At 38.0% G+C, this 24,349-nt stretch overlaps 1 protein-coding gene across 2 annotated transcripts in view; it reads right to left on the reverse strand.

Annotated features, from left to right (window-relative positions):
• Nucleotides 1-24,349, reverse strand: part of LOC148070828 (chemokine-like protein TAFA-1) — a 123,857-nt gene that overhangs the window by 4,204 nt on the left and 95,304 nt on the right. The window contains exons 3-5 of one of the 2 annotated variants that reach the window (XM_087800527.1): nt 15,462-15,602; nt 5,307-5,431; nt 2,717-2,808 (exon numbers count right to left, since the gene is read on the reverse strand). In XM_087800527.1, coding sequence (XP_087656653.1) covers nt 2,782-2,808; nt 5,307-5,431; nt 15,462-15,602 — 293 coding nt within the window. In that variant the 3' untranslated portion in view covers nt 2,717-2,781. The remainder of the gene's footprint in view (nt 1-2,716; nt 2,809-5,306; nt 5,432-15,461; nt 15,603-24,349) is intronic. The other variant, XM_087800528.1, reaches the window with a different exon arrangement.

Below are 24,349 nucleotides of genomic sequence, written 5' to 3' on the forward strand. Positions count from 1 at the left end.
TTATATTTTATAAAGAAAAACAAACAGACTCTATATAAAGAGAATGCACTCTTACTTACTTAGAAAAAATACCAGCAACGGCAACAACATACGGAAAATACTACTTCAGTAGTATACATATATGTACAAAAATAGCTCTAACCAAGAAAATAATCATCAGTTTGAAATATTACTGGATTGATATTTATAAATAAGATTCCATTTGAAATGCATACTTTGTTGGCAGGATAAATATATATATATATATATATATTTATATTTTAGATATACTCTAAGAGAGTATATAACTAGATTCTAATTTAATTTAGATTTTGTTGTTTTGTAGATTTGTTTTAGGTTCCACTGGGGATTTTTCTGGTTTAGATTTACCAGTTAATGTTATATTAACTTTATCATCAAAGCCACATGAATGATGACATTTGATATAGATAGATAGATACAATTTTTGGATCTCTTCAGGAAAGTGTTTTTCCAGCATACAGCAACATAGACGATAGATTCATGAGACAAGAACAAAGTGCAGTAAAAAGAAAGTGCAAACTCAGAATTAAACAATCTAATAGGAATGCACCAGGAATGAATGAGTCCCTGAGTCTATTAGTGTTGCATCTTGGGAGGACTATTCATGCACTGCATCACATATAGATCTTGAAGGTAGATAGGTAAGTAAGTTAGCTTGTCCCTTGCTGAGTCAGCAGTCAAAAAGAAGGGTAGAATATTATCTCATTGGACACAAATGGCCCACAGACCTCATGCTTCAGGCCCCTGGTTTAGATAAAGCACAATTTTAAATTATCTTTTTGAGAAGTAAGTTAATATGATGATTGAATTCTTTCATCGTTGTGTTAATGAATCACGTTTTTTTATGTTTGGCATTCAATTCAATCTAGATTGGTTTAGCAAACGTAAAACAATGCCTTTTTCTTAGTTTTTAATTCAAATCCATGCAGACATATTTTTAACTGAACAAGAATTTTGTATTTACTGTATAAATCGCAGCAATGAAAAGTCCATTTGAAGGCCACAAAAACCTTCCTTTGTCATTGAATCGGATACTGACTGAAATCCATCCAATCATAAAATATATTCTGAACTAATTGTTGTCGTTTACAAACTAAATACAATAAATAATCTTAACATGAGGTAATTATAACAACAAAATCTATTGATTATGTGTTAATTTTACACATATTTTGGATATCTGTTTCTTTATTTTCTCACGACTGGATTACATGTCGTCGCTTTGTGCGACTTCATGTCCGCAATATTTAGCAGCAACAATTTTCAGCTTCGTCGTGGTAGAAGGTTTCTTTTCATCTCAATTATTAGTCCAACATCTGTCACTTGAGCGGCTATTCATGCCTGATGAATTAAAATGAATTAAAACGGCAACAAGGTTTTCCGTGTGTGCGGTGTCCTGATAGCTGCTTCAACAGACCCTCAGAGACAGATCAGGCTATCAAGTGTCCCCTGATAAGGAGCGACGCAGCCCGCAGCAACACAAACAGACCTATCATACACATCAAACACACACTAAGGAGAAAGTGGCATGTCACAGATTAGACTCTAATGGGATTGGCAAACCAGGGTAAGGCGTTGTAATCAACCGACGCAGCGGCCAAAAGCAAAATCAGGGCAGAGAACAAAAGGAAGCGAAGATGAAGAAAAAAAGAAAATCTGAGACTGTATGTGGTTCACATCCTCGAAAAATCTGGATGGTTTGATGATTAATGTCCCTTTTTAAAATGTATTCTCATTCTCATAAGAAAACTAGAAGTAATCAAAGTTAAATAACCTTTAAAAAGTTGAATATAATGTCATTAAAGAGATATTTGTTGTAACTGAACAAAGGCAAAATATAAAATAAGACAAAATAATAATTATTATTGTTTCAATTTTAAAGATTTTTTAAGAAAATATTGTAAGATTTAAGCTTATAACTAGAAAGCAATCCTAAAAAATATTCTTTTTATTCTCAAAAGTGAATAACAATTTTGCGATTGAGGAAAATGAGAGATTTAATCTAAAGAAAATTTAACATAAAAGTAGGAACGGCAAAAATCATTTTAAAGAAAAAAACAAATTTGATATAATGTTTTTTAAAATAATATAAAAGTTTGAAATAGTGTAAAACAATACATTTAATCAAATTAAAAAAACACAACAAACATTAAAATGAGAACTGCAACAATAATTATAATATGTATCCTTATTTCTAAATTTTAAAGATTAAATGAAAAGAATTCAGGGCAAAAATAGGATTCAATACACATTCAAACCAAAAGCTACCTACATCATGAATTTGTTTTTTACTTTTTTTTTAAGCTGAATACATCGGATTCATATTCAAAGGAGCTCCGAAGGTGTTTATTTACCGACATCATGTTTAATTTAAATCATGTGAGTGGTGAGAAACAGTGTGTGCCAGTGATAGCTCCGTCAATCATCCGCTGACATCACACGGTGATATCTGCCTCATCAGAGCCTGCAGCGTCTCAGAGGTTATTTACACGTGTGTGTGTTCAGCATTTGCGTCACGGCCGCCCATTCATGCACGGCGTGTGAACACATTCTTAATTATCCTGCGCTCTGTATTGAAGGCTAATGAGAAATCATTGACCATAAGTTCTGGGGATGACCTGACACTCCGAACGGTGGTGTGAGAGACAGAAGAAAAAGAAAAAAAAAAGAACAGCTTGGAAAAAAAAAGACTAACCTTTACAGAAGCAAGAATGCAGCTCAATTTCTGTTGACGTGTCCTCTGCATTTTGCTTCCAGAGGCTAAAAAGGGGAGTATGGCTGGGTGTTCTGCAACGAGAGGGTCAAGAGAAATACACATGTGTATATCGGGTAGAAAAGCAGCTTTACTTCTCGACGCTCGGCCCTGACGCTCAAAGCTTGTTTATACTGAAGCATGTGACTCTCAACATTGATCATCTTGACCTTTGACCTCTGAGGTTTTAAATGCGGCTGTTATTGCATCAAAGGCTTTGCAAATGCGTAAAAGAATGTTCCTAATTTGTAATTATATTGTTAAGCTGATCCTTAAAATGCGCAACACAGACAGTGTTTATTCAGATTTGAAAATGTGTTTGTCACGTCTGGTCCTCAATTAGTCAAACACAAACACAATCTTTGACACACACACATTTTAACAAGGACTGAAGCGTAAGTGTCACTCATTGAAGAGTGGGTTGTAATGAGTTTTTAATGCATTGTTTTTTCCTGCAGACGACAAAAAAACAAAACGAGATTCATGTTTAGGGATTTATATATTTCACATTTGCAAATTATTTCACACATTTACAAAACCTTTAATGCAAATATTGGTCATGATTTTTTATATTCTGGCATTAACCAGATTCTTTTTTATCCTCAAACCTTAACATTCCAGGTTTCAGTCTTTTTTGGGGTGCTGCTTGAACATTTTATCTCAGTAAATATTTTTGTATTTATATATTCAGTTAATCTTTTATTATTGACATCTGCATCACCCACACATATCTTTGTAGCAGCGTCAACTTCATCGTCAAAGATTCTTCATAAAATGACTGGTCCAAAGCACATTTTTGAACATTTTTTTTTTTTAAATATACATTAGAAATAAAAAATATGAACAGGGAAAATTATATTGAGTAAATGAGCTCCTCAAAAGTGGGTCGATGGTATCAGAAGGAATGTAAAGTTAATATATGATACAAGCAAAATGTAATATCAGTACAAATTTTAGGTGGGGAAATATATTTGTCATTAAATTAACATGAATAAAAAGATCAAATAAATAACAAAACAAGACAATGTTTTAACACTGAAAAAATATATACATACTTTTTTTTAAAACCTTCTGTTCTTTCATCTTTTTTAGATCTAATTCTTATTGTCTGGTTTTATTTAGTTTCCCATTTTCAGTTGGAGTATTTACCAACTGGCCAAAACAACTGGTAATGTTATCTATGTATGTTTTCTTAAATTTGTCCAGATATAATTTAATATTAAACCAAACACTTTCTTAGCTTTCTAAGAATTTCAATAGCATGTTTTAAATTTTTACGTGGTTGCTGCCTTAGAAGATTATTTTTCAACATTTCTGCCAAATTTATTTTACTGTGACTATAATAAGTTAGTTTTTTAAGTTGTATTCTAATCCATAATAATTTACATGTTTCATACACTCATAGTATAATTACACAATTCCATGATGTAATAGAGATTGAAAAAACAATTATTCCCCTCCCTTATCTCGTCTTTTCTTTTTTATATATTAAAATATATAATTTGTATCTGTTTTACTAGTTTGCTTTTATATATTCCGGTTATAAACTGGTTATTAAAATTGTGGTCGACCTTATGTTCCTGGATCAGAATTGATTCTATTCTATAGCTTGTTCTTTTCTCTGACCTTATTGGACCTTTCTACGAATGATAGTTCTAGAATCAATAGTTACAGTTATAATGGCCCTGGGTTGTTCTACACATGATTGTGGAAAGCAATATAATTTGGTGTCGCTTCGCGATGGTGTTGGTAATGACCCAACAATAAGTCACGCTTGTGGTGCTGACGGAGCAACATGTAATGTATTTTTAATGCGAGTTAATGTGCCTCGAGAGGTTAAAAATATCCAGAGACATTCAGTGAATGATTACCAGTTAGAAAGAGAGAAATATTAATAATTAAATTGGAAATGAATAATCATAAATCTGAGGGACATATTTCACTAGTGAAGAAGTAACAACAACAGTGAAAAATAAATGTCTTGGCTCGACTACAGACCATAAAACTTGTGTCTGATGAATCGCTTCTTGGTCATGAACATCAAGGTGTTCGTGTCAAATTGAGGACTGAGTAAGAATTAGAGATGCATTCTTCAAAGTCAGCGCTCCTTGCCAAAGAAAAAAAAAAAAGGAAAATCTGAACTTGGAGGGGAACCTTGGTGTGTGCAAGAGTTGTCACTGGTGGCTCCGCTTCATCAATGTCATTAAAATACAACACATTATCTGATCAACTGAGAGCTGGAGAGCTGATTCTTTATTGAGCCTCTCCGGTGAAAAGCCTGGTGGCGTCAGAGGGAAGAGAGTGGCTCTTAACTTTATCTCTGAGAGGATTGTCGCCCGAGGCAGAGAGACGGTCGATTTGTTTACCACCTGCTTGATGTTTGTTCTTGAATTCTTCAGGGACTTTTTCGGTCACTTTCTTACTTAAAACTCAATGTATCTTATCAGTGCCGTGACTCTGGACGGTCGTACACATGCAACGTTCGTGACGAAGTGAAGTGGCGTGCATGCCAGCGTGTTGAGCGACGTCTCACCCTCGTGGTCTTGATCTTGTTCCCAGAAGAACACATCCATCCGGAGTTGTCAGGCAGAGTCTTGCACTCTTCTCCCTCGAGGCATGGCTCCATCTCGCACCACCATTTGCCGATGACAATCGACGCTGAGAGACACGGGAGTTCGATTAGACAGCAGTATTTAATTTCTATTTTAACGTGAATGCTGTAGAAAAATTAGTTACGCACAGTAATGACAGCAAAATAAAAGCATATTAAACATGAGAAGAATCTATAAGATCCACTTTATAATATGTATGAATAATATACAGTATATGTGGCAACTGTTACATTTATTGAATAAACATTTATTCCAAGACGATAAGTACATTTATCATACATTGCTTCGCAACAATTACAAATGTGAGGTGAAGTGCATTAATGTAAAAAAAAACAACTAAAATAAATAAATATATTAACCTGTAAAAATAGTAGATCCACGTAATAATATTATAAATATTATATCCATTTATTTCATTCTGAAATATGTATATACTTGACCTTGGCTGTTTATTTTTTCTCAGGCAATAGTTTTTACCAAATTAATGATTATTATTAATGAATTGTTCACTTATTTAAGAAAAAGAGAAAAACAAATTATAAAAAGGGTGAAATGTAGAATCGAATTCCTCTCTATTTTATGTTTAATATTGACGTTAAATTAAATGTTTATTGCAGGATGTTTTTCGTACAGGTTTCTCGTCTATTAGAGGACTCACATCCACAGATACACACACAAACACAAACACACACACACACACCCAAAGGAAAATTATTTTATTTTATTTTATTTATATTCATATTTGTTCAGTTACTGTTTTGTCATTTAATGCTATCGTCCTCTTCTGTGTGCTTTTTGGTTTTTCTCTATTCCTTCTGTGCTACTGGAAAACAGAAATTTCCCTGGGAGTGTCATCTCAAAGGGATCAATAAAGTGCAGTCTAAGTCTAAGTCTAAGTCTAAAACCTCAAGTAAACTTCCACAAGTAGGAGAGAACATAGAGAGTGAACCTGGACCCAGACTTACTAAGAGTTTCTCAATTTCGAATCAAATCTTCCAATACACAGCCCGCCATGTTCAGAGTCATTTTCATCTATTTAAAGAGTTGATGTACCACAAACACACACACATACACACTGTAACGTGTACTCGCTACAGCTTCCCTCCCTCCTCTCTGCAAACACCCCTGTGGCAGGCACGAGTCCCAAAAAGGCAACATCCACTAACCAGCTGTGAACTTGCCCTTTGGCTTCCCTCATGGCTGTTTGCTTTCCATTAATTACCACATCTTGTTCCTTCGCTCCACATCCAACCATCTTTCACCTGCCGACACCTTGGCAATTATATCAAGCTGCTAAAAAAAAAAAACAAGTGCTCGGCATTTATGGGTTCATATTTCAGCAGGTTTAGATGCAGGTCTAATCGTGGAACAGGTCTTCCCTGAGACGTCTGACTTCAATACGTAGAGCCGGGTTGCCGCTCTGACTCTTTAAATCTCAGCGCTCAGTGAGGATTTCAGCTTCAGACTGAGCTGAAAATTGAAAATGTTAAAGTAATACCTGCCAAGAAAAAAAAAAAAAAATCCATTATTAAATAGAAGCCGAGGGAAAGACGTTTATCGGGAGCACGGAAACACGGGCGGAGATTAAACCGCCGTCTGCAACGAGCCGCTGAAAAATGGTGAGGATAAAAAATTCAATGATGTTTACTGTATTTCTAGACGCAAACTACTTTTCTCCGGCGAGGGAATTCAAACAAAACAGTTAAGGCGACGACACACGTTCTCTATGTCTTAATATCAATATTTGTGTTTTCTAAAGATCCTTAAAAAATTCAGTTGAGCGGTTGACTCCAGGCTATGAGGAAAGGTCACCGTGAGTGAGCAGCAGTATGGATTCTCCCTGAAAAAGCGACAGATCTTCAGTTTCACTCGCTTTACACCTTACTGGGGTCACATTGGTACAGACTTCTTTGACTGTGGAAGACTCAGGTTGTGTTAATTTCACATGAGAGCTGATTGGTGGGAAGGAAATGCAGATTCCTCAAGTCTTCAGCCAGGACCTCTGGCTCCAACTTGACCACTGGAGGAGAGCCATACCTGGGCCGGGGTCCATGCATCACTCTCCAGTAGCCGCTGACCTCCAACAGTCACTTCGGTTTAACTGCTCCCTGTGCACTCGTCAATGTAGAGGTCACGACCTTCTGTCCAGCATCAGAAATCTTTACTCTCACTTACGGATGGGAGTGGTCGTCCTACGACCTCTAAGGGGTCCGTATACACATTTTTAATGACGTAAGTAAGTAAGTAATATTTATTTATATAGCGCTTTTCGAGACCAGGGTCACAAAGCGCTTAAACAATCAAAACAATACTCAAAAAAGTACATACTTTAAAGATCAAGATAATACTGATAACACAACAGGAGTTCGAGAAATTCAAGGAAAAGCCTGAACAAATAAAAACGTCTTAAGATGTTTCTTAGTAGACTCCATCAAGCGCAAAGAGAGAGAGGAAGATCGTTCCAAAGCTTAGGAGCAACAGCCTGACTAATACAAACGTATGAGTTTGGACGATGCAAATCACATCGCCCTAAATCTTTGTCAAGTTGTCTTGTTTCAGAATGGTTCAAGGAAGTTAAGAGCTTGAGCAAGATCTTGTTTGGACAAACAGCCACCTATGGACCTCGATTGATTAAAGAAGATAGAAGGACCTCTCACAAGTCTGAGCTTGAGCTCAGGAGCAAGTAAACTGACAGATTCAGCTTCATGACACTTTGGTGCCAGGTAGAGGAACTTCTGTTTGTGTAAGAATGCTCTATATGGCTGTCTTCCAAGAACAGTCAGTATTTGTTAGCTTCCCTGCATGGAGTTCATTCTCAACATGACTTTCAACCAAAAAGATTAACATGAAGCTAGTTTAATAAATCTCACCAACCGGCAGATCATCTTACAAAGACAGGAGGTATTCTGGGTAAATAACAGAAGTGCTTCCAGTGTAGACTCTAGAATGGTAGGCCGAGCAGTGTCCGCTAAAAACAACCTTAAACTATGGACTTGTTTACCTTTTTTGTTAACTATTCCTCTTGTTGAGGCATCAGTACAATATGGATATTACAGACAAGCACCATGGAGGTATTTAGACGTTTTTAAGTGTCTTTTTGGACAAAAATGAAGACGAAAACAATTGAGTTCCAGATGCTGCATTTTAACTAAAGTTAGATGGCCTTGACGTTCATTTGCTCATCATCAAGTAGTGTATAAATGTACAAAAATAATTAACTTGTATTTGTTTTGTGATTCGAAACGGTTAAAAATGCCACCTGTACACCATGGATGAAATCTTGTGGCGATCTTCGTGAAGCCGGAATGAGTGTTTGTGAGAAGGCTTGAGACAGATAGAGAGAAAGAATGAAGATTTTTGAGGGTATGATTCTCTGCTGGCAGGTCAAAGGTTGAGAGTCTAATCACATCTTCGACACTGAGAGAGCTCAGCAGGATGTGACAGAGACAGAGGAGAAAACTTGCTACACAATCATTATTCTCAACTTCAAGAACGACACAGGTACCTTCCTTCCACCCTGGAGAGTCTAAGTGTTTTTAAGTCTGCGTTTGAAGGGGTGTGGGTGCGTGTTTGTCAGCGGGAAGAAAGAGTTATTGTTTTCTACTGTACTGCATCATCTTTGCTTTTTCTCCCCACAGACACTGGGTTGTGCCACTGACACAGCTGGGGAGAGAAAAAACTTAAAATCCTGGATTTTACAAACTGCATGTTGTGTTGTCAAATGGGATTATTTGAAAAATAAACATCTAAAAGCACCACAGATCGTTCACAAACGTAAGTTGTACTTGTTTAAGAAAAGACGTCCCTAATCGTCAGAGCAATGGAAAAACTTGGTGACCATCATGGAGCAGATTCATTCTTATGGTTTGAGTAAAGCAGCACTTAAGTGGAAGACTTTACCACCAAATGGCAGTGGAGCAGAAACAGCGTCAATAGGACTTGTTGAAGTCTCCAAGATCCAAACATTAAAAATGTTATATCTTACAGTTCTACTGTGAGTGAGAACAGATATGAACCTTGTGACTGGTTATTTAGAATGCTAACAGCATTTGTGACAAAGTACAGGGCAAAAGTTTGAACACACCCTTTGACTCAATGTGTTTTCTTTATTTTCACAACCATTTAGATTGTAGATTACCAGTGAAGGCATCATAACAATATGATTAAATACATGTGGACTCAACAAACACATTTTAAATAATAACTAAAAAAACATGTATGGTAGTCTTGTTTCACTGAAGTAGCTGCATTTTTTCAAAATACTGCTTTGCAGACTTTTATCATTTTCTTAAAGAATTCTTTGTTTTCACTTCACAGGTGTTTCTCGTCTGGGATTTAAAAAAAACATTTTAATGGAGTTTGAACCATGACAGCCTATAGTTCAACACTGCAGAAAACTGTCCAGAAACTGTTTCCTTCTACTGAGAAAAATCTCTAAACTCAGGAAAATGTTGTCACAACATGATCTGGAGCTTGTAATCCATGTGTTTGTGTCTTCTCGCCTGGACTATTGCAACAGTTTGTTTTCATGTCTTAACAAAAAGGATCTGTCTCGCCTGCAACTCTGCAGCGAGAATTCTAACCCGCTCAAGTAGAAGAACTCACATTTCTCCGATCCTTAAAACTCTTCACTGTCTTCTAGTTTCTTTCAGGATTAACTTTAAAATTCTGGTTCTTACTTTCAGATCTATTCATGGTCAGGCTCCTCCTTACATCACTGATCTGATCCAGACTTACACCCCAGCTCGGGCTCTTAGGTCTGTGGATCAGAATCTACTTATGGTTCCTCGCACACGGTTCAGGACCAGAGGAGAGAAATCCTTCCAGGCTGTTGCTCCTAAGCTTTGGAACGATCTTCCTCTCTCTTTGCGCTTGATGGATCTACTGACTCCTTCAAGAAACATCTTAAGACATTTTTATTTGTTCAGGCTTTTCCTTGATTTTCTGGAACTCCTGTTTTTGTCTCGGTGTTATCTTGACCTTTAAAGTATATCTTTTATTCAGTATTGTTTTGATTGTTTAAGCGCTTTGTGACCCTGGTCTGGAAAAGCGCTATATAAATACAAATTACTTACTTACTTACTATTGCAGAACTGTCCCAATTTAGCTAAATTAGTATAAACCAGTGACCACCATTACTTTAAGAAATGAAGGTCAGCCAGACTAGAGAAATTGCAAAAAACATGAATGAGCCAAAACTTTTGGTCTTTTACTGTGGGTAAAAAGCAAGTGTATTTCTAGCCCTTGTTGTTTCTGAATAAAAATAAAGTTTCAAGAAGGCGTCAACCAAGTTTAGCAATTTTTGATATCCGCCAATAAAATCGGAAACAAAGATTTAACGACATAATGGGGTTTAAATATTATCAGACCACAGAGATAAAATCCATCTTCTAGATACAGGTTGAAATGGGTATCAGCTTCATGCTAAATTGCTAATGATAGATTTCACTGGGGAGCTTCATGTTGAAATCCTAGAGAACGACACTTCTGAGAATAGGTCGACACTATAGAAATCTACCTACAGGTTCAAATAAAGTAACTTATTAACTTATTAACCTGAACATTAACCTCAATAGGCGTATGTATTTTCTAGTTATACACCCTATTGAGATCCCTATGGTTAATAATATTAGCAGATTTTCTTTGGTTCTTCCTTTGCTGAGTTTGGTCATTCAGTCCGACTAAGAGAAACTTTTTTTTTTTTAAGTCAGACTTAAGCAGAATTTGATTTTTATGTCCAAAATTAGTGGAATTATGGGAAAGAATTCTCAGCTGCCTTGTAAACATAGTCATTGATTACCAATAATAGATATTTCAGCATAGATCACTTTTGTATGGATGTTTTTCCACCTGGATTTGTGGGAGCATTTTGGAATTCCAGTTGTAACTGACAGTCGCCTGCCTAAGCTGTCTTGAAGGAATAGACTTTAATAGCCAAATAAATCACTGTGTATTATTTTCTCGTTTACTGTTTTGCCTCGTCTTATTTTTCTCCGCGCTATTATTCCACTCAAGGTGTGTTTGATTGACCGGCAATGTGTGTGAAAGAAATTGAAGCATTAATCATTTTTTCCCCAACAAACGATGCTTGTGTGTGAGAGCATGTGTGTGTGCGCTACCCTCTGGATGTATCTCAAATGTACCATGACAACCTGTCATGCTCGGCTCTACGCACCCGCGGCCAAACAGAAGGGTTCATTCCCCATCAGTGATCTGCAGCGAGCCGGCATCTGCATTCGTCTCTCGCTGAAGGAATTCGCTGCCACACACCGGCAGCGTGACAAGACAACATGGTAGCATGTGTGTGGATTAGGAGTGTATTTGTTGAATGAATATTTTCTCTCCATGTCTTTGCAGATGTCCGTGGCGGAGCTAAAGGCTTACATGTGTCATACGCCGGGATAAAGGCGGTGGTGCAATGATGAGGGACTAATCTACAAGTACTCGTGATTGGCCGGGCGAAGGCTCAGCGTTTGACATGTTAAAAAGGATGCTCCTCGCTAAGAACCTTGGTCTGACATATCTGGGACAGAGTTCTAGTTGTCAAAGCGAATGATCAATTCTAACTTCAGGGATAATTTGAAGGCGAACCCCTGCGGAGTGTGACACTTCCAAATGCAAGCTGGCTTCACGTCCTTGATAGTAACCACAAACTAGCTTCCACCAGTGATGAAAATAACCTCTTGTCTCTATGAGGGAGGAGTGTAAATATTTGTCATCAATTCTCAGCGAGTCTGGGCAAAATCTTTTGTTTTCAGGTCACAAAGTCTGTAAAAGTACGAGCGTCAGGTTTCCCTCGAGGGGGAGAAATGGATGCACGAGGGCTTTAATATCGTCCCTCATTTTCTAGGAACATTAATAAGAACCGGACCTGGAGGAAAGAAGTGTCGCCTGGGCAATGAGAAGTGAGCTGCCAACAGGATACACAGCTGACTCCCCAAATCCTGAATCCCTGAACACGGAGAAAGAAGCCCCTGAGGATCAAAATACAAAAAAAACTTTACAGCTAAACAGGAGAAACTCTGAAAACTCGGACTCTTGTGGTCAGGTCGAGAAAAACACACACGGCCCTTCTGCCACTTATCCAATGTTGGATTGCAAGGTCTAGCAACCCTAAGGAAAACGAACAAGAGACATGGTACCGGTTGGATATGCCCAGAGTACCCCAAATGGGAGGGGTCCAGACGGGATCTGTAAACCAACTCAACTGTCTTGAAGAATCTTTTAGAGGTTTTTTTCTTACTTCTGTCACAATTTTTGTGTTGTGCTGTTGTTTTCCATGAAGTTCAATATGGTTGTATAAACTTATTGGATCCCTCCCTTCTGTACGGATTGGCCGATATATTGGTCGTTTTTTCAGGAGAAAAGATCAGTCTTTGTGAAAGGATGCTGAGAAACACCTTGCCTCCGTCGCTCAGGAGTAAGATGGTCCCAAAATAGTTGATGTCTTTCGTCTTTTTTTCTTCAGGGATCCTCATATATCACACCTCCACTTCCCCCTTCTCCAAATCTTCAAGATCATCCACAGGTGCCATATAATCTCTGGGCAGCCCATGTAGACCAAGTGATGAGTGCCACTGCAGTAGATTTTATGTCAAATTAAGTTTTCTAGGCAACAGAGTCCCTCACAGTGGCAGGGTTGAGATCTCTTGTCTTAAAAATGTGTTTTCAATTTTAAGAAATGTAACTTTTTTACATGCATTTTTATTAGGAAATGTTATTTTTATTATTATGTTTAATTAAATGAATATTATTAAATTAACTTTTAATTCTATGAATTGAGTTTCTCTTACTTGGAAATATGTTTGCATTTTTATTCTTGTTTATATTCCAACCAGGCCCCTTTATATCTTTTAGCAGAGTAACAGAAGAAAATATTTCTAATGTTGATACTGGCACAAGGAACAAATACTTGAATGCACGTCATGTCTGTTTTGCAACGCTACTACCGGCTGCTGTTTCATTTAACTTATTGTTAATTATTTATTGTTATAATATATATAGTATAGTTATAAATCAGAATGGTCTGATGATTGGACAATCAAGGTGTTTTTGTGTTTGATGGCTGAAGAAATTAATTATTTTGTCGGATTTTCTTTTGTAGAATTATATTTTAAAGGCCTGCTGGGTAACAAATAACACGGCATAAATCTATTAACACATTGTATGTTATACTTTCCTCTCCTTCCACAGAATAACGGTTAAATCTCAAAAGATGTTTTCAACCTCCAAACACAAAACGACTCCACCAACACGTCTCAAGGTCTAACGCTCTTTTTGGATGATTTTTCATCAGACAGTCCTTCTGTGTCATCACATCTCATCTGTATTCCAGGATCTCCTTGAGTGTCAGCTGTGGCTAACCAACCCTGTGAAGCCCACTCAGTGGAGCTGTCTAACCTTTCATGTAGCATCCCTCATAATGACGAGATTCAGAGGAGTTTCTTTGCGAGGGGCCAGTCAGTGCGATGACTCTCATCTCCAGCGAAAGGCGGAGGTGAAAGGATCGGCCGTGAAGAGCAACAATTGAGCTCCGTGGCTAGGAGAAGGAAGGCGTCGTCGTTCTGCCTCAGCTGGTTTGTGACTTCCCGCCTCTCTTTCCCCGCCGTGCCGCTGAATGTTTTTCTCAACCAAGGTAATTCAGGTGCACTCGCCTGGAGCTTCCCTGACTACTGTTTATTAGTTATTCATTCCCTTCAGCTCCAGACGCCTTCGGCAATGTGATCCGCAACGTGCTTCCTTCTCAGGTGTTCGACACCCCAACTGGGTCTTTCTCATGATGCCTGGCAGCAGAGTTTTACTGCACTCTCAACCACTGGAAGTATGTTTTCTTGGATAATTTCCATCCAAACAGGAGTGATGTTTGATTGACACTTCCAAAAGATGTGTTTATTTATAAATTGTTATATATAAAACAACGCGATAACTGACTACTTCAAGAAAACACCAGTTAGTCTGTTTTTTGAATATATCCAAGTATAATCTGGAGCAGACACTATTTTAAATGTCAGCCGAAGGAAATGTAGCTTTGTTAGAGTGATCAACTTTAATTCACAGACTTCTGAATTGAACAAATAACCTTTTTTTTTAACCTAACGTATTTGTCTTCGATACAGGGATGGGGGAATTTTCAATAAATGCTTCCTTTCAACATATAACCTATAATTATATGTTATTTACCTGCTGACCGTACGATGCTATTAAACATATTTTTCAATGATTGGATGTCAATAAATCCAACGTAAACTGGTTCCTGCTCTCCTGTTTGCACTCGGTAAAAGAGACATCAAAAAGGAATCAATGCTGTCCAGCTCTGAAGAGTTTCCGGGAACATTCTTAACTGTGGACTTTTAAATTAAAAATGTGGCATCAACCACACCTATAACTTTCCTTTGAACATGTATAAAAAAGCAAAACTAGCTTTTGATAAGGACTAGTCCAGAAAGAAGTTGACTTCTTTCACTAATTAATGATATTCTTAACCCTTGTACACCTTGACCCAGAGGCCCTGAAAACAAATGCCGCTACATATGTACATTCTGGAAGCAAGGAAGGTCGATCTCCTTGAACCAGAGACAACACAAGGGATACCACAAACACATTGTTTTGGGCCTCCTGGTCACCTTGACCCTGAGGTAATACAAGGGTTAAGCAAGTAAAAACATGCGTTGTGTTCACACAAGCGACATTTCTGTACTCTCTTCTTTCCCCAGCAGCCAATCAGAGATTAGGTTGAGGATGGAATTAAAACAAAAAATAGGGATAGTAATAAAATGACTAGTTACAACTACAGTTGTTAAAAAACACCTGACAAAAAAAATAATTAGATCCCTTTAATGAGACTGGCTCCCTCAAGGTTTCTGCCTTTTTTCAGCGCTGATGTTTTTGTTTATGTTGTAAAAATAAGTATTTTTTGTTCAGTTTTTAAGTTTCAACATTTTCTTTGGGACTTTAATTGGTCATAAATACACTAGTCGAATGCAGCACTTTGTGAAACATGTTTTCGAGCTACGTCACCGCATCTAGTGTCGCTCGAACATATGAACAGTTCCTGTCAGGAGTGTCTTGCGTCTCACCATCCACGCAGGAGGGTTTGTTGCGCGTCGTTCCGGCTACTTTCCCAGGCAAACAGGAGCACTTGACCGTTTGCGAGCGCTCCTCGATCCGGTTCTTGTTGCAGCACCGGTGGGCTGCTATCACCTCACATGTTCCGCCCTCTGCAAAGAGAGAACAACAAGACGACATCAGTCAGAATCTCATGTAAAGTTCTTAGCAATTCATTATATCTGAAACACAACAATGAATAGAACACAAGAGCTATAAATTAGCCCTCAAGGCATCTTTATGATGATGTCACATAATTGCCCTCACACTGCAGGGCTGCCCTCGCTCACACACGATTCTTCTCAAGTGCATGTCTGCATTTTCCGATAATTCCCAAAAGCACTGATCTTCCTCTGGCTTATTAAGCGATCACTGGGCTCTTCAGAGCTAATTGGTGGAGCTACAGTCACTCATCAGATAAGTCAATGAACCCATTAAAGTGATAAAGGAAATGTAATCCTTCCGACAGACTTAATAAACAACTCTGTACTCACGTCTAAAGGTTCCCTATTAAACATAAAGAGTATATAATGCTCATAACTACCATCCTTAATGGCATCCTTCAACTGATGTTCTTTTAAACTCTTTTTAAACTCTCCAGTGGGTTCCAGCTCAGGCTCCCTCCTAGTTCAGACGAAATGCTCGAGCCAGGTTTGTAGAATTTAAGATCACAATTCAAAATTCATCATTTAAGTTGAGGTTGTGTTGTAGTTTTTTCCTGGATGCTTAAAAATAGCTCTTTCCATTAAAAAATAAACCTAAATAAGCTGTTTTAAATCAGTTTGGTGGTCCCGTGGAAACCGGGTGGGTCGACCAAGTTAAATTGATTGTTTACCCAAAATTCAAACTTTACTCATTTTCTACTTGACCTCATATCAACTATATTGGGATTATATCCAGAATAATCTGTTGCTTTTTAGAGTCATAGTCAAACATTTAAGTGCATTTTGATGAAGCCATTAGAGCTCAGTTGTCTTTGTCTTTATCTTTGTTCAAAAAGCCTTGACATGGGGAATTGTTCTATAAAAAGTTTCAACAAGTCTCTATTTTAAGCTGCTTTGAAGCAGAAGTTTCAAGAACAACACACAATACAGACAGGAAGTACCCCGGGTCGCGAGTCTACACAGTACACGCAGTAGACCCACGATATTTAGACAGTCTACTGTCTGCACTTGAAGCGTCTTTTTGGAGAAAGATAAATAACGTCATTTGCTTCATTCAAATGGACTTACATTTTTCCTTGTGTGTAAAAAGGAACAGATGAAAAAATCCCAACCCTTAGTCGACATGAGAGTGAGTAGAAAATGAACTTTGGGTAAACTTGACCTTTAACGTACATACTTTATTGAATATTGTTTTGATTGTTTAAGCGCTTTGTGACCCTGGTCTAGAAAAGCGCTATACAAATAAAAATTACTTACTTACTTTAAATTGTTTTAGCCAATAATTAATAATTAATAAATAATACATAATAGTATTACATGGCTGATGAATAAAATTAATATTTTAAACAAAATGTTGATGCATTTTCTCTTCTGATGCTTTAAGTTAAAATATTGAAAATGTGGTTTTTTTTTACATTAATGCACCGTTGATAATGTTTCATTGAGATTCATCTAGCAGGAAGAAAACCAGTGCTGTGTCTCAAATCATATACTTGCATACTCAAAGTTAATATTTTTAGTGCGTAAGTGTGTCTAAATTCTTAGTATGTGAAATCTAGTGCGCCATGCACACTAAATTGGCGTACTAAAATGCCCCCAAAACTGAGTATGGTTCGATGGACACTATCTACCCTAAACGGCCGTCATCTTAATGACGTTTTAAACGGAAGTTACGTCATAAATATGCATATATATATATATATATTCATATACGTACAGGTTTATTTTCAGCAGCAGTAGAAGGATGACACGTCTTTGCTGCTGATACCAGCTTAAATATCTCGCGACTGTTTCGTTTCTCATATTTTTTCTTTATTTCTTTTTCCAATCTTGCAAAACTTGCTGCCAGCAGGTGGCGATAGCGTTCCTACAGCTGGTTGAAATCATCGTTAAGTAGAAGTAGAAGAAGACGCTAGCGGCAGTGTTTGATTTGAGACGTACTATCTGTGGAGAATTTGAGTACAAGTTAGTATGTACACTATCCTGATGCATACTAACTTATAGTATACTAAGAGAAGTATGCGTTTTGAGACACAGCACCGGTATTAATTCTGTTATCGCTTTGAGTACATGTACTTGGATGCCAGCCTAAAATGGAGTGGCAACATTACATCATATATCCAGAGTTATCCACCACCACCAGCACGAGACAGAAGGAGTCAACGTGATGAAGGAGGTTGTCAAGCCTTAACGGGCAAATAAAATAGTGGCGCGTGCCAGTGGCAGTTGTGGGTCAAACAAAAACAATAGAGAGCATCGCTCTCGGGGAAGTGCAGCTGTGGGACACCTTGGTCAAAGAGAGATAGGGGAGGGACGATCCAGAGGACAAGGTGTGTCCCTCTGCCGGGGACAGGCTGAGTAATGGCCGAGCCACTGGAAGTGCCCCCATCACACAATTATAAAGCGAGAGGCTAAAGCAGCCGACGGAGGCGGCGGAGAGAGGCCCTCCATCACCGTCTCACCCTGTTCTCACGCTGCAGGAAAACCCCTTTATCTTCTCCTGACAGGCACAGAAGCAGATACCAACAATTAAAAGTGGATCTCATCCCGGGACGGCGGAGACAAAAATAAAAGCCGCCTCTTATCCTGCCAAAATTCTGGACAAAGAAAAGACACTCATTCTGAAGCGGACGCTCTGAGAGCTGGCGGAAGTTTGCATGTGGGACGGAGCAAATGTTTGACGTGGCTCGAGTCACGAGTTACCGGGCCGACTCTCCCGCACGCCCAGACGAGTTTGGCGAGGGTTTCATCTCCCATTCCCATCAGTGTCTGCCATCGCCAGACCAAAGAGCTGCCGACTCCTGAAGTACAAGGCAAACATTTGCGGGTCCTTCTGGACTCTCCCGTCGCCCGGTGTTAATGTCATTCTTCCAGAGCTCCTTGTTTCATATTTTAGAGTCTACTGCAGACAAAGACAAAAACCCTCTGGTTGATGCTAAAACCCCCAAACCTCACAACGGGACTGAACGCTTCACTGACAACTCCCAGACCTGCAGATTTTGATTTAGAGTCAGACACAATCTTCGTATAAGAGACAAGCTGGAATTATAGGACAGGAAAAACCAGCTCCCTCGTCACATGTTGTCAATACAAACAAGACTGATGACAAATGTGGATTTCTTCTCAAGCTGTTTTTTTTTAACAACTTTTCTCTCCCTTGTATGAATAAGAAAAACAGTCGACAGCTTTTTTAATTCTACGTTAAATAATTATGAAGTTTTGAGTCAATTGGAGCAGAAAGTAGATTAATTTTGAGTTGAGGAGAAGCTTGTTGATGATGACTATAATGAATAGTTGTGCCACATTTATAGACATATTTACATTTCTGGATTTGTGAATCTTCTTTTCCGTGACTTTTCTTTGCAATTTGACTTATTTTTAACGGACAATATTTTTTTTCTGCTTTTCACTTTTCATGTCTCCAGATGAGATCTTTTGAAAGCTTGTTTTTAATATTCTCTTCGTTTAAACTTCATCAAACAACATTTTTCCGAGATTTTTGGGGGTTTTTAGAAGGTCAAACACCATCAAGCTATCCTTTTACTTTGGTATATTTGAGTCCGTCATCACTGAGTCTGGTTCTGCTTGAGGGTTCTGCCTAAAAAGGAAGTTTTTCCTCACCATTGCCATGCTGGGATTCACACATTGCTGAGTTGCTGGGATCTGTTTTTCTTTTCTCCAATATGGTCTCACTTAAACTGTTAAGTGTCTTGAGATAACTGTGTTAAGATAAGACACATTATTTACCATTATTAGTGTGTGTTATTACTATTTAACACCTAATATCATCCTCCTTACATCACTGATCTGATCCAGCCTTACACCCCAGCTCGGGCTCTGAGGTCTGTGGATCAGAATCTACTGATGGTTCCTGAACACGGTTCAGGACCAGAGGAGAGAAATCCTTCAAGGCTGTTGCTCCTAAGCTTTGGAACGATCTTCCTCTCTCTTTGTGATTGATGGATCTACTGACTCCTTTAAGAAACATCTTAAGACGTTTTTATTTGTTCAGGCTTTTACTTGATTTTCTGGAACTCCTGTTGTGTTATCAGTTTTATCTTGATCTTTAAAATATATACTTTATTGAATATTGTTTTGATTGTTTAAGCGCTTTGTGACCCTGGTCTGGAAAAGCGCTATATAAATAAAAATGACTTACTTACTTACTTTCATTTTGTACATTTAGGTCTCCATTCCCGCATTATTTCATCGATAATAAACAATAATGTTCAGGACCACATGTGATGTGTTAGCCGTTTGTTAGCTGGCTTGTTTTGGAGGAGCTCACACTGAGATGTGATCATCAGAAAACATCTGCTCCACAACTCCTCCGCGGCTACTTCATTAGAAGCTGCTGCCTCACGATTCGCTTGTTTCCAGCATCACACTGTGGACTGTTTATCGCGACTAGCATGTGTGAGTGTGTGTGTGTGTGTGTGTGTGTGTGTGTGTGTGTGTGTGTGTGTGAGCGTATTGATACGCTGCATTTGAGGGCGCAGTAGTAACCGCGTGTGCAGTCGACTGTTTTACAAGTTCCTGACAACTGTGACTGTGGGCTGTGATGGATGTGTTGCTCGGAGGGTGCCAGGCAGCTAAAGGGGTTAAACCAACCTGCTAAGATGGAGTGGGTGGCTCTGGCGCTCCAGCCCTCGGTGAGAGGAGGTGAAGGGCATCGACGTGACTATTGACTGGTCATTTTTCTCCCGGCGGCCGACGTGACAGCAGCCATTAGACGGCCGGACGAGGTGATTACGCGTAAGGAAATGTCCAACGACCAATTAGATCGTCTAATGAGAGATTCATGTTTAAAAACTTCAACTATAAAAGGATCAGAGTAGAAACATGAGTACACTTTCCTGGATGTGTTAAGATGGTAGCTAAAAAGAGCAGTTATATTGGAGAGCTAGTTTACTGGTGGCCTCAGTTTTTAAATTTAAATTAAAAAAATGTTCTATAATTTCGCTGAAAGTATAACAAAGTATTTATTTTTGATGTTAAAAGAGAACTGGATATAACCTTATATGTGTCATATCATATTGTTTGTGTCATCTTGTTCTTTCTCTTTATGTTCTTGTTCTTAGTTTATTTTGATTTATTTTTTATAAAAAAAATTGCTGTATGTACTGGCTATTGGAGGGATCAATAAAGTTTTACCTTACCTTACCTTACCTTATATCTTAGTATCAAATCTAAAATAAGACAACTTATTAAACTAAGATCCAACCTTTTGGGCTACTATACAGTATTTCATCTCCAACATTCATAAGTTCCGCTTAAAAAAGTAATTGTTTGTTGTAGATGTTTTTTAGTAGTGATGAGTGATGAAGCTTCATGAAGCAGTGCCATGTTGTTTAGAGGTCAGTAGGTGGCGCCATCAGTTTAAAAATGATGTGATGTTTCATTGGAACAAGGGGAAATAGTGCAGAGACCGCCATCTAGTGGACTCTGATAATAATGACATTGCTTCATGAAGCTTCATCAGAACATGATTTGAAACACTTTACGGACTAAAAAAGAAACTAATTCCGTTTCATGAAAGCTTTTAAATGAGCCTTGCTAAAAAATTGCAAACCAAAACTATCAAACAAGTCTTCTGACTATGTTAAAATAACTTCCTAACTCAATAAACAGTATATGACTCGCTCCAAACTTCATATAAAAGTCCAGGTTATAGCCAGAAATGTGATTCTATTTTAGGAACATCTATTTCCAAAACTACAAACAACCTCTTGATCCTCTTTTAATTTAGTGATATTGAAGGTCAGTCCATTTTTTTTTCCACATCTTCATCAGTGAGAACACACACTGACATGACCTCTTTCTGATCAGAAGAAAGTCTATTTACCTTCTCGACGGAAGCTTAAAAACAAATGTGGCAATAGCTTGTTCTCCCTCTCGTGCATTCATCTCTCATCCAAGAGTCCGACTCAAAGCAGCGTTTAATATCACTCAGAGAAAAAGGAACTGGAAGACAAATTGGGAATGCTGCAGTCGCCAAGTCTCTCTAAAAACTAAACTTACTCAGCGTTGTGTGCCAGAGAACATCATTAAAACCTGCAAACTTTATTTTATTATGCAAGGTTTTTTTTTGATGATTTCTTTCAGGAGTTTTATGTACAACATTAAATGACTTTTTGTTAAATGAAATATTGAGAAGCTGTCACACAGATCTTAACTGCTTGAACGAAAATGGTGTATCTCCTGTATCACTTCACCCACAATGAAGGACCAAGAGACATTTCTTTTTAATATACTTTTTTGATCATTTATTGGTAAGCAACATTTTTAAAAAGGGATTCATTGTTGGATGTTTTTTTAATGAGTTATTATATTGAGTCAATGAGGGGAAGCTTCCTGGGCCACATCATCATTTTCAATATATAATCCAAGTGAAAATACACAGATAAAAGCCTTGGTTTGAGGCCAGAGACGGAAACTGGACTAGTTTGGCCTTGCAGTTATTATGAACTTTTCTATGTATTCGCAATCATTCATGCTTCTATAATTAAAACAAAAGTGACTTAAAAGTAGTTTCCCATTTTTGAATAAGTCTCTTTCTTGCTCAATAGATTCTCTTCAACCCTCACGATGAATGCAGCGCTGCAGTGTTTGTGTGTTTAGTGGATTTTTGACATCTGCTTTCATAAATTGTATAATCTCATGGAATCCTTAGGATTGTTTGTACTGAGACGCCCGCGCGACTGTAGGAGGATACCATACCGACATCTGCTTTCACTTGGTGTCTACATTTCCTACAAAGATATGACCTTCAATCTAAGAAAAGCATTAGAAAATAATATATGATCATTTTAATGTTCATTTTGTTACTATTTTTGCCAAAAACAACACCGTATTTCCAGCTTCGCCTTGTTCTCAACAGAAACCGTGACCTTTTTTGAACTTTTATTTCTACAATTTTCAGGAAATTGTTACCTTTCTCCATCTGTCCTAAAAATAATCATTTGGTCGGTTTCCTCCTCCTGGTGGGCAGGAGACACTTTCTCTGTTACAAAACAGTTTCTAGTTGTTGTGCCTGTGTCGCTTCAGTGTGGATGGATTTCAGGCTCGGCTCTAGACGGTGCTCAGACCAAAACAGGAATTGAATTACACAACATGTGTCAAAAATTTGTCTGGGTTGATTAAACCCTGAAAAATAGTTCTTTTGTTTTAGTATTAGCATGTTGGAGAATCAGGTATTTTACCTCAAAGGGGCTTATTAATCCTAAAAAGCTCAAATTGGCTCCCATAAATATTGTTTTTCACTTCTGGGGGCAAAATGTGAAATAGTAGAGCCTCACAAATATTCTCCTTCTAAGAGCTGGAGGATCTGAGGGATGATCTGTAAACCAAAACCAAAATTCAATCAATCAAGACCTTCCCTGGGATGGAAGCCATTAAAAAGTGGAACAAGGTATGAATCCCTGAAATTTAAAAATGATCCCAGGACTTTAAAAAACTTTAAAAAAAACATTTCATGAGATGAAATAAAATCCAAGACATCAACGCTACCAAGCTGACACATCAAAGAAATTTAAAGTTTGGGAACCAAAAAAGGTTATTATTTATTAATTGTAAAAAAAAAAGCCTATTATTCTAATTAAAAGTACCTTATAAAAATACACAGATATTTTTAACGCTTGTGTTATCTCTGTGTGTTCACCTTGACAAATAGATAACACAAGGGATACCTCAAACACATTTGTTTTCGGGCCTTTGGGTCACCTTGAACTTGAGATAAAAAAAAGGGTTACATCTCGTCTAAAAAACATTCTACTGGTAAAAAAAACAAACATTTGAAATGACAAATTATTATTGTATAATTATTAAATAAATAGATTATAGGAATGTAAAGCCTCCAAGACCAGGACTAGAGTTAGACAGAACTAGACCAAGAGCGTTCTCCAGAAACACAACACAACCAGGAGCCCATAATACTTCAATACTGTTACACAGTGGATGGAATTCATTATGTCATCTTTACTATATATTACATTTGTAAAAACTTGTTCAGAGTCTTCGTAGATCTTGATAAATATACGACGGAGATGGTGAAGTTGAGGAGGTAGTGTAGAGGGGAGGGAGCAGACAGGCTGGTAGGTGTGACCTGTAAGAGAAGAGCAGCAGCAAGAGTTCAAGGGCAGCTTCTGACACCTGTGGTGAGACCTGCAGAGATGCCTGTCTGGAGGCTGCAGCTCCCGAAGACATATTCGGAAGCGTCTGAGTTGAAGACTTCATTCAAGATCGGAAATCGTTACCTGTCGGCAACTCTTGTGATTGCGATCCCGGAGTCATCGCGGTTCAGAGAAGCTGTATTGTCAATTGTGTGGAAGATTAAGTCTGTTGAATGATCCGGATCTTATTTCCCCCTTTTGAGTGTTCCTTTCACTGACTTATGAGCAGCCACTCGTTAAACGTTCCTGATAAATCTACCCTCTTCTCAAAACGCATTTTTCTCTCACTCCATTTCAGCCCAAATCAAATCATCTGGCACGGCAGCTGCATTTCCTAGATAAGGTTACTCTATCACGATAACAACCTTGTGTGTGTTGCTCATTTCCACGTGACACACATCACCAACAAAAAAAAAAAAAAACCCGTCTCTCAGCTCCTCTTGAAGTGAAGCAGGTCGAGCACGCTCGTGTGGAAATGAATCTCTCCTTCAAAAATAATTTGTTCATTCAAGCTGCACTTATTCT

Source organism: Callionymus lyra, chromosome 10 (genome assembly GCF_982586985.1).
Source record: "Callionymus lyra chromosome 10, fCalLyr1.hap1.1, whole genome shotgun sequence".
NCBI classification, from domain to species: domain Eukaryota; kingdom Metazoa; phylum Chordata; class Actinopteri; order Syngnathiformes; family Callionymidae; genus Callionymus; species Callionymus lyra.